This window comes from Anopheles funestus, chromosome 3RL, assembly GCF_943734845.2.
Source record: "Anopheles funestus chromosome 3RL, idAnoFuneDA-416_04, whole genome shotgun sequence".
NCBI classification, from domain to species: Eukaryota; Metazoa; Arthropoda; class Insecta; order Diptera; family Culicidae; genus Anopheles; species Anopheles funestus.
Window position 1 is genome coordinate 44763662 of NC_064599.1, and position 11581 is coordinate 44775242.

General features: G+C 39.5%; 2 protein-coding genes across 2 annotated transcripts; both read right to left on the minus strand.

Annotated features, from left to right (window-relative positions):
* Positions 1-3373: 3373 nt before the first annotated feature.
* Positions 3374-4815, minus strand: LOC125768305 (uncharacterized). The gene has a single exon (XM_049435753.1). The coding sequence runs from the start codon at positions 4338-4340 to the stop codon at positions 3378-3380; it is 963 nt and encodes a 320-aa protein (XP_049291710.1). The 5' UTR covers positions 4341-4815; the 3' UTR covers positions 3374-3377.
* Positions 4816-5703: 888 nt separating this feature from the next.
* LOC125768303 (general transcription factor II-I repeat domain-containing protein 2A-like) lies at positions 5704-7121 on the minus strand. Its single transcript, XM_049435747.1, has one exon. The coding sequence runs from the start codon at positions 7102-7104 to the stop codon at positions 6055-6057; it is 1050 nt and encodes a 349-aa protein (XP_049291704.1). The 5' UTR covers positions 7105-7121; the 3' UTR covers positions 5704-6054.
* Positions 7122-11581: the final 4460 nt, after the last annotated feature.

The window sequence follows — 11581 nt, forward strand, 5'->3', positions numbered from 1 at the left end:
TTAACCCTGCTGAAGTAACTGCTGATAGATTCAGATGGCCTTTTTCGTATCATTGTGAGTTCGTGATCAAGTGTTTTAAGGTCTCTCTTGTCCTTATAATAAAGGAGGAGAGTCCTTTTTATTGTATTCCAATCTGCTGCTAGGCAGTTAGAATTCAAAACATCAGCGGCTTCACCTTGTACCTTTCTCCTAATAGTACCTTCGATTATCTGGTACTCGGAGGAGTCTTTAGGAAGCCGTTCATATAAACTAAGAACGGTTTCAACTTCCATTATCCAACTCGGTAAGCTTGAGGCTTTTCCACAAAAAACAGGTAACTCTTTGACATACTCTGGCACTTTCCCTATGTTCAAATACTCCTCGCGGCATGGTATTGGAGATGACTCCGCATGGTATTGGAGATGATAGTTTGATTCAACATCCTGTTCCTGTTTTGCAAATTTGCTCGTTGTTTTGAAAATGGAATTTTGAATTTTTTATTTTACGTAAAATATAAAAAAAAGGTAAATTTATGATGCCGAAAATTTTAAAATGATGGTTATACCTAGTTCACGCTTTTCAATTTTCAATTGCAGTTAAATTTACACTAACTTGAAATATTTTTTCCGATAGTTCACACACACTTGATTCACTTATCGATTAATAATATTTTTAATGCTAGTCACTTAACTTACAGACTCAGAATCAGCAACGAACGAACCGACATCATCATCCAGTCCAGATGAACTCTGATCGCTTCTGTGGTATGCAGCAGGTTGTGGGTTGTTCAATCCTCCTTCGGGCGGAAACGTCCAATCTTCAGGTGATCCTTTTTGATGTGTTGTTCTACTGGGGGCCTTCAGTTTGATTCGAGAGAGATGTCCCGAACTCGTTCCACTCCGTTGATGCAAGATGGATTTGTCCTCACTTATTTGGAGATGATTTTCACAACACGACACGACTGCTTTAACTACCGAGCGTTGTGCAGGTTTGATATTATATTAACGCCTCACTTTTATCAGGTCCCTATTCGGGCGCCAGTTAAGTTTCGGACGAATGATGAGCGGATGAAATAATTGTTAACGCGTCGAGTGCCGATTACTGAATGTTGGTTTATTGCCTTTACAGCCAATAATTGGGTGGATGGAGGAAGGGAGGGAACGGAGGTGTACCGAACTGCGACGACGTCAGAATTGTATCGATGCACTAGTTCTGCCGAATAGCAATTTTGTTGCTAATCGGTTTTATGCTGTCCGTGCATTTGCATGCGGTCGGAAACAGCAACGGACATCGATGTTGCTGACATCGATATTGCTGACGATGACGTTGACTCTTAACTCTCGCTTCGATTTCATTGGGTTTAATTCGAGATAGAGCATCTGCCACGATATTCTCTTTTCCTGGCTTGTATACTATGTCAAAATCAAATTCGGTTAGCACCAATTTCCATCTTATTATTTTCTGATTTGCACTAGTCATAGAATATATAAGAGGTTGGTGGTCCGTTATTAATGTAAATTTTCTTCCGTATAAATACGGTCGAAAATATTTCACGGCCCAGACTATAGCTAACAACTCTTTTTCTGTTGTACAATAATTTTCCTCGGTTCTGTTTAAGGTCCTGGATGCATAGGCGATAGGACGATCCTTCCCTACGGTTCCCTGTGACAGTACAGCGCCGATCGCGAAATCACTTGCGTCTGTTGTTAAAATAAATGTTTTACTGAAGTCTGGGTATGCCAAAATCGGATCCATGGCTAGCAAAGATTTACATTTCTCGAAGCATCTTACTTTATCGCGAGTAAAGATGAATTCATTATCTTTGCGAAGTAATATTGTTAGTGGTCTAATAAGCTTGGCAAAGTCTAGAATAAATCGTCTGTAGTATCCTAATGTTCCAAGAAATTGCTTTAGTTCTTTTGGATTTTTTGGTATCGGCCAGTTTTGTACCACTCCAATTTTATCTACGTTTGGTTTCACACCTTCTTTAGTGACTGTATGGCCTAAAAACTGCACCTCCTTCCTGAAAAAATTGCATTTCTCTATGTTTATTTTCAATCTAGCATCTTTCAGTTTTTGTAAAATGCTCCTTATGTCTTTTACGTGTTCTTGGAAAGAGCTAGAGAATATGATGATGTCGTCCATATAGACGAGGCAACATAATCCTATGTGTTCCCTTAAAACAGTATCCATCACTCTTTGGAAAGTAGACGGTGCGTTTTTGAGTCCAAAAGGCATCCTTGTGAACTCATACTTCCCTGAGCTTACAGCAAATGCAGTCTTTTCTATGTCGTCTTCATCTAATTGTACTTGATGGAAGCCTGCTACAAGGTCTATTGTAGAGAAGTAAGAAGCTCTCCCTAGCCTGTCCAAGATTTCAGTGATATCCGGTATGGGGTATTTATCCGAAATGGTTTTTTCGTTCAGTTTCCGATAATCTATGACTAAACGATACTTTTTCAAACCCGTTGAATCTTCTTTCTTCGGTACAATCCAAACCGGAGAAGTGTATGGAGATATGGATTCACGAATTATACCTTCTCTAAGCATTTTCTTCACTTGATCTTGTACCTCAGATTCAAATATCTTAGGATATTTGTATGATTTAGTGTGAATCGGAATGTTATCAACTGTTCTGATTCTATGTTTAATCTTATGAGTGAATGATAGCTTATCATCATCGAAATATAAAACTTCTGGTATATCTCGCAATAAATTTGTAATTGCCTTGAGTTCAAACTCAGCAAGGGAGTCGTCCTTTAGTTCGAAGTTCTTGTTAATTTTTATCTTAGGTCCTTCGTTTTCCAGGAACTCATTGTCAATTATTTCGATTTCATTTAGATTTATCTCGATATTTTTGTCCGTGTTATTCTTTAACGCTATAACTGATTTGTTTTCCTTGCTTGTGTAAATGCCAGGTAATATGGAAAACGTACCGTATGACTTTTCTTCTTCTATAATGAAATCCCCATCAGTTACGGTGTCTATTGTCAAAAAATGCGTTTGGAGGGCATTTAAGGTTGTTGACGGATTTCCTATAAATTTCTTATGCAGCGCTAATATTTTACGTCCTATTTTCAGCGTATTGTTACGAGTATCCAGAACTGCGTTGAGGTTTCTTAACGTTTCATAGCCTATTAACCCATCGAAAAAATTATGGAACGAATAAACGTAGAATTTGATTTTTCTATTTATACCAAAAATGTCAAATTGTACAGATTTCAAAATTTTTTCACTTTCTTTTAAACTTCTCACAAAGACATTTTCTTCGCTCATGCAATTCTCCAAATTTACGTGTTTAGGTGAAATATAGTTTTTGTTAGCACCTGTATCAATCAAGAATTTAAGAATTCCTTTTGTAGTAAATATTTGTAAGTATGGAATAAAGTTATTATTATTCAAGTGTCTGACCTTTCTCCTAAAACCATGTGAAAATTTAATTCATCTGACTCATTATCGACCGTTTTATCATCGGTTTCCGCGTTGTTAATTTGCATTCTAGATTTGAGTGTACGCATTGATACGTCATCATTCGTTTTTTTTTCTTGAAAACTTTTGTTCCTAAACTTATCTGACCACGGTTTATCGCTTTGCGTATTTTTGCGATTACTATACGATGTTGATGGTGTTTCGTTGTCATACTTTTTTCTCCCACGTTCTTCTGTGTTAGTCTGTTCTAGCTTTCTCCGATAGGAAGCATTCGTGTATTCGATGGATACCGAATAGGCTTCATCTAGGTCGTTCGGCTTACAGCTCCTCACATACGACGATAACGTTCCCTCAAGTCCGTCTATAAAACGTGTGAGTGTGATTACACCAATCAGGTGATGTACTGCTGTAGTTGAATTTTTATATTCGTCTGCAGATGCGGTAATCGACCTTATCTTTGTTTCGAGTTTTTTCAAACTGTTGTAGTACTCTGCTAGAGATTTCTTTCCCTGACGCTCGTAAAACAGTTGTTGTATGTGTGAGGTCAGATCCCTTTTGTCGCCAAATGCGTTCGTTAGCACGTCTTTAATTTCTGGCCACGTGTTCACGTTTCCTGCTGCTATTACCGCTTCCCTAGCTTGACCAGTGATTTTGCACTTAACTGCTCGTACTAACTGATCATACATGGGCGATCCTTCACGATTTTTGAACAAAGCCAATGCAGTTTCAGTATCCTCAATCCACGCTTGCGTTTCACTTTTGTTTCCATCAAAATTTGGTAGATTACGAACTGGATCGGGCGTTCTGTATGATAAATAGGGGTCATCTGCTTTTGCTTTTAACCGTTTCATCTCTTCCAGTAGATCATTATGCGAGTTCGTCAGGAATCGAATGTGATTTAGCAGGTCTTCTTGGTTGCAATTGGGCTCCATGTTTTGCGTTCTTTTCTATTATCACTCTATTCTCACTATTACACGCTATACTCACGCACAGTCCAGATTGGTGTGTGTTGCGTTCTCTCGATGCGTGAGGCTTAGAGCTTCTTTTTTTTTTTTTTGGGTCGATGGTCTTCCTTCCTTTTGCGTTAGCACGGCGTGTTTGGGACGTTAGCTGGAACAGCTGCTTCTCTCCGCGAATCAACTGATATTCGCTCAGTGATGGTATAAACCGGGATGAGATGACTTATGCTTATTACCAGCAATTCGACTTTCGGCTGCGCCAGTTATAGTTCTTGAAAGAGATGCTGTCGCTTCTAGGTGCAAAACTCGACTGAGTGTTTTATTCTTACTAGCTATATGTCACGAATACATTACATTTTATACGATTACATTTTATAGCGATAGTACAAATACAAATATCTAAATCTAGCGTTACATACAAATAACTAATCCTAGCGTTACGTACATTACAACCCATGTAATTTAGAGTTAAATAAATATTATAAAAAATACACATGTGTTTAAAATTTATATAAATACTAAAAGATATTTTTTAGGCAAAAGATGATCAAAAATGCGTTTCATACACAAACATGGCTAATTATTGATTGATTGATGGATCGAAATTGATGGCATTAATAAATGCGTTGGTGGAAGTCTAAGCAAACCTTTGAAAAACTCTCAATTTCAACAGAAAAGGTACGTAGCTACGACAGTGAAGATGTTCGAATCATACCTCCAAGCACTAGAATAACACTCGGCACAGTTCAGCGTGCAAAGGTAACGAACGGTTTTTCTTAAAGCTATCTTTATTCATTTCATTCCAACCATACCAGGCATGCCATAAGCGCGCGGCCGTTAGCCGAATCTAAGCATAACAGACATAGCATCAACACGCAGGCGTTACACGCCTCCAAGCAACAACAAACATTTTTATAATCTACCTGTCTTAGTTACCTATCAGGTTTCATGCCAATGCTACAAAGGGGAAGGAAAAGAGTTAAGCACCTGTAGAAGTGGTATGCAGCATTTGTGTTTGATGAACTGTTTAAAAATAAACTGAACTCACTACCTTTACCGTGGTATCAAGATTGGTGGAAAAACCATCACACCAAAAAAGAAAATATTTCCAATATGTATATTTTTACCCTTAGAAACAAACAAATAAACAAACGGCAGTGTGTATATAATCTGTCATGCGATTTTTTACCATAAAAATATCCAAAGTCTTGTTAGAAATATTTTTTTGCATCACAAGAGCATTGAAATCCATTCCTATTCAGCTTCATTTATATACGGTACACAACGTACCAAATCAACACGGACCAGACGGCGCAAATGTGAGTATGGCTTTCTTCTACACCAGGGGTCTCCAAACTTTTTAGATGGCGGGCCGCTTTGAGCGGAATAGCCGCAGCTGAGGGCCATCATCTGCAAAAATAGTATTGCATTCAATTTGGATGGTGAGGGGAGGGGGCGGAGAGGGTGTTGTTTGTGGATGTGGTTGTTTGAGAAAATAATTATAATTTGAATAATCAAATAGCTGAATTGAAATAATTTTATAAAATAGGTTCAATGCAAATTATACTCACAATATTTGTTCTTTATTTTTGTCTTTATAGTTCTTTATTTTACATTGCCACTGTATTTCACATTGTCTTGATTTCTTTTAGTTGTATTCAATTTGTACTGTTTTAATCTTTTGAAACTAATGCGAATGATGGAATTGTTTCTTGGAGGCTGTAATTGCGGATAATTCGGGTTTCAAATTTGACGTTCCTATCGTCAGTATAGATTCCATGTGTTTGTCCGTTAAGTTGGATCTCAAATTATTCTTTACGTATTTCATTCGTGAAAATGTTTGTTCGCACAAATATGTTGTTCCGAACAGTGAAATGTACTTACATGCAAAATCCCTCATGTTTGGAAAATCTTTTTTCGGCAAAAATTTGTATAAATCAATTAGTCCTTCTTTGAATTTATCTTTCAGGTTATCATTCGCTTGAATTTCGATGAACTCCAACTGCAATTCATTGGGACAATCCAAAACAACTGCTTCGAATGGATTTTGAAAAATTCTAATTTCTGAAGCCTTTTCGTCTACTTCAGAAAACCTTTCACTAAACTGCTTTTGCAGGTTGGTTATTAAATCAAATGCATAATCAACTGGGAATTCTTCCTTTGCTTGCCCTTTAAATTTTTGACACTGTGGAAAATGTGTTAAGTTTACTATCTGTAGCTGTTCTAAAAATAAAGTAAGTTTAAGTCTGAATGCTTTAATATGAGTGTACAAGTCGGAAATAAGATTGTCCCGTCCTTGAAGTTTAAGATTCAGTAAATTCAAGTGAGTTGTTATGTCTGCTGCAAATGCCAATTTCCATAGCCAGTTTTCATCACGTAGCAACGGTTCTGGTTTGCCCTTTGTTTCTAAAAACTCCGTAACATCCTTTCTTATTTCAAGCATTCTTGTTAAAAGCTTTCCACAACTTAGCCATCGTACTGCTGTGTAATAAGGCATATCTGGATAATCTGATTCATTATCTTTCAACAAGCTTCTAAACTGTCTATGATTCAGACCGTGTGATCGAATGAAATTCACTATCTTAACTACGGGATGAAGTACACAGCTAATATCTAAATATTTAGCGCACAACGCTTGCTGGTGAATCATACAGTGGATGAACATAGGCTGAGGAACATTTCTTTTTTTGCACTCCTCCTTTACTAGTCCAACCAAACCTTTTTTCACACCACTCATATTTTTTCCTTCATCAACAGTTCTTCTTCTTCTTGGCTTAACGACCTTACAGGTCACGCCGGTCATTTCTGGCTTACTAGACTTATTTTTACCACGTAGCCGGATAGTCAGTCCTTGCTACGGGGGAACGGTCCGGATGGGATTTGAACCCGGTCCGGCCGTGTGGACTGGCGCCGTTTATCACATGCACCACCGGACCGCCCTTCATCAACAGTTAAACAACTAAAATTACTCCAATCTAAATTGTATTCCGAAAAAGTTTTAACCAGCTTGGCGAAAATATCTTCTCCGGTAACAGTACCATACATGCTATGCATGGCAGCCAATTCTTGTAATACATTCAGGTTTTCATCCACTCCTCTGATGAACACAAGAAGCTGCGAGGTTGATGAAATGTCCAACGATTCGTCTATTGCAATTGAAAAATATCGAAAATTTTTTGCACTTTTTTTCTGCTGATCTACAATGTTTTCACCAATATCTTCCACACGACGTGCAATGGTATTGGCACTTAAAGACAAATTTGAGAATTTTTTAAGCATATCTGGACACAGTTCTTGTGCTACTTCAAACATACACTCCTTCACTAGTTCACCATCTGTAAACGGTTTACCTCTTTTAGCCAAGATATACGCAACTTTGTAAGTGGCGTTAGTCACAGATTCGTTTTCAGTAGATAATTTGGTGAACAGCGCTTTTTGAGACGAAATTTGGTGGTGTAGCTTGGAAAACCGTTCGGTTCGTTCTTGTCCCTTCAACTGACCATATTTCTCCTCATGTTTGGTTTGATAATGACGCCGTAGGTTGTAATCCTTCATCACAGACACTGTTTCGTTACAGATGACACACAGCGCTTTTTTCCATGTTTTGCAAAAAAATATTTCAAGCTCAATTCTTCTTGAAATTGCCGACACTCGTCATCAAGTTTTCTTTTCTTACTCTCGGCCATTGAAATAAATGCTTTCGGTACGGTTTCGACATGTCCGTCGATCGCAAAATTTATCAAGAAAATTCAAACACCCCAGTCACCTGAACATACGTCGTATTTTCGACGAATTAGCCACCCACACACCGATGGCTCACGCTCGGCGTCGACTCCGATCGATGGGATTTAAATTTGCTGCCCCTTTTTGTACGAGTTGAAGCGAGAGAGAATGTGCCAATTTTAGTTAATCGTACTCTGTTAGCTCGGACATTCGAGGCTGGGACGTATCCCCCCAGACTAACACTATGAAATTTATTTGTTTAGCCAGCTAATCCAAGGCATAAAAAAATTCGTGGAAAAATAGTGCTCTCACTGCATTCACTGGCGTGTGCATAAGTGATGTGCGGGTTAACCCGCATCAACTGGGTCGGAGACATTCGTAAGCAACCCGTAGTCGAGCAGTAGGTGAATGATTCCGATAAGTACAAGAAAGCTGGAACGCGCTCACCGACCCGAACTCGCTGCATCAACGGCTTGATTCGAACGCATCCACGGGTCTGGCTGGATTCCCATAAATCGGGAAGTGAATAGTATGACCCACCACTAGTTGACATAATGCGCAAACTGTGTAGTTGCGCGTAGAGCGTATGGCTGCGTACACATGACGGCTCATGAGACGTCCACAAAAGCCGAAGTCATACAAAATTTCAAAAAAATTGGGTCCTGTCCTGGACGCGTCCACAAATCACGAGGAGAAAGAGGATTCGGGAATTATACCTGGGATCTTCGCGAAGTGAAAAAGGATTTGGAAATTATACCTGCGATCCGCATTAGAATACCACGTACGCCGCATTCGGGGTAGCACTCGGTAAAGCGTTGTTTTGCTTAAGCGTGCAGTAAGCATAGAGGGTTTGTTTCGGCTTTCTACGAAGTTACTTGTGGACGTGGGCAGGGCGTGGGCGTCACGTGTGAGTTGGGCCTATATGTTTCACTACCTCGAGCAAGTGAGTGACGATATCAACTTTAGTTGAAAACTTTCCTGGACTGAAATTATTCTTTATGTATTGTACAATGTGCGAGACAAATGATCAGAAAGGGATCCCTGAGACAATGTGTATTATGCTGAAAACTGTTATTGTTGTTAACAAAATCATCGTTAAAAATCAAAATCGAAAGTTTTGCGGGCCGCATGGGATTAGTAGTTTGGAGACCCCTGGATTAAATCATTCATTGTTCGGTTGATAATATGTAGGTCTTGGGTATCAGGGCTTCCTCCGATCCATTTCCAGACCGATCTTATCATATCGATGCTTCTCAATGATCGCTTTCTTGGCTAAATCTGATCAAAATTTGTGTACAAACTTTTGATATTATGTTTCGCAATGTTAGTGAGTGACCTATTACCTAACATTTAGATGAAAATTGAGTGGAAGAGCCGCAGCTGAGGGAAAATCTATCAAAAGCTGGGCGGGCCGCAAGGGAGGGCCTCGCGGGCCGCATGCGGCCCGCGGGCCGTAGTTTGGAGACCCCTGTTCTACGCCAATTTCTAATCCAATGTTCTCTTTCATTACAGCACATCAGTATCAAGAAAATAGTGCGGAAAAAGATATCCCAATGTGCAATTCAACCACGCCTGCTAATAAATACTATTGCCACTATGTTCTGGCCTACAGGCGAAGTGAGATAAAAAACGTGCACATACGCATATACACGATACGCTGTCGATCCCAATTAGCCCTTTCTCCCTCTACCTAACTAACGATCATCCTGCTAAAGCGAGAATGCCTGTTGGGATCGCGCGTCGATACACACTAACACATTCAAAGACACCATGTGTGTACACAGCGTACGAGCGCCTGCACGATCCTAGGGGCGTGACCAGCGTCGATGTGGAATCCATGTGGAACGCATCGGGACTGCTCGTAGCGTACGGGCGCATTTCGAGTCCATGTGGAATCCTTTCGGCCTCCATGTGGAATCCTCACGGCGTCCATGTGGAAAGCAACGCTAGCCCTCGCAGTGTACGGGCGCTTGTACGATCCTTGCGGGTGAATGTTTAATGCCGGTGAATGAGTCCATGTGGAAAGCAACGCGTCCGCATCGTACGGGTGAATGATGAATGATGGGTCAATGTGGAAAGCTGCAAGACCGCTCGCAGCGGACGGTGTTTTGGTCGCGATGGTCGTAGCGTAGCGTGCAAAAGCGCGTTCAGTTTTCTTCATTTATTTGTATTAAAATTATTATTTATTTACAAACCACCGATTACAATATGTTGGCCACACTTTGGGCTAATAGTTGCAAGATTTTCCCGTGAGATATTTAAATAAAATAGTATTATATTTCAATTACAAAACCGAGGTATTTTTCGCTACAATTCTATGCCTTGTTTTAGCTATTTCCTCGTGGCCGCCCTTAACGTACTGGCTTTGGTTTTTAGCGAATAACTAAAAAAGTTGAAGAGATAGATTAAAACAATGTTCTACAAAGTTGTAAAGAATAACATTTCGTATCTTTTGAAGATTTTTGCAGATTTTTACACAGTTAATTAAGCATGTTTTTATTGTTTGAAAATATTAAGAATGTTGCATGCAACTATGTCATGTCTAATGGAAATGTGTTCTTTTCAATACGGATAATCATTTAAAATTCGATTCAAAATCCGGCTGGTGTAAAGGTGTATAGTATTATAAATATATATTTAATTATTTTTATTTATTGTTAAGTCAATTTATAAATATAAATCAATTATTAAATATGCAACTCATAAATATTTATGATTAAGGACGTCTACAACTAGTTCTTCGGTTTCCTTTGATAGTTGCCCGTTGCGTTGCGTGTTTCAACTTAAGTTTGAAAAACTTGTTGACCGCTTCAATGGTCGGTACACCATAGCCGCACGTACCAATCATTCTAAACATCTTTAATATATTTCCTTTATTAGAAACCTTAATTTTCGGACCATTTTTATCGACACCTGTCCAGCTACAACCGCATAAAAACTGTTCGTCGAACAGCAGGTCCAGAGCGTCATGCATACGGTTCCTCGGATCGTCGCGACGAATTTGATTATTTAACCATGCTCCCAGTGCTTCGAAGAAATCCGCATCCGTTTCCAACCTGGCCTCCAAAGCGTCTAGTTGTTCCGCCGTTTTTACTATTTCAAAGTCAAAGCCGTCTGGAGCCTGCGATGTCGGAACCTTTCTGATGATATCGTGCACTGTTGATATGACCGCGTGTGCATCATCGGTTTTCATAGCTAACTTTTCCATCAAGGCAAAGTTTTGCTTAAATAGCGATATGACCAATGACCTAAGCTTCGTGATGTCCTCTCGGTTTTGTTTCGTCTGATGCAGCAGCTCCGCAAATACGTCGGTGTTGTAGGAAGACGGTTCCGATGGTTCGCCCAAAACTGCACAGTCCTCTGGATGTTGAAGTCCTGATGTCGAAGGCTGCTGGAGTGGTGATGTTGAAGCCGGAACTATATTTCCAAAGGCGAGGGACGGCAACTGAATGTTCGATATAACCTGAACACCAGTATCGACGAAATCAGTT

Bases quoted from the DNA above. Each gene is read 5' to 3' on its own strand.
- LOC125768305 (XM_049435753.1), bottom strand. From the start codon at position 4,340: ATGGAGCCCAATTGCAACCAAGAAGACCTGCTAAATCACATTCGATTC.
- LOC125768303 (XM_049435747.1), bottom strand. From the start codon at position 7,104: ATGAGTGGTGTGAAAAAAGGTTTGGTTGGACTAGTAAAGGAGGAGTGC.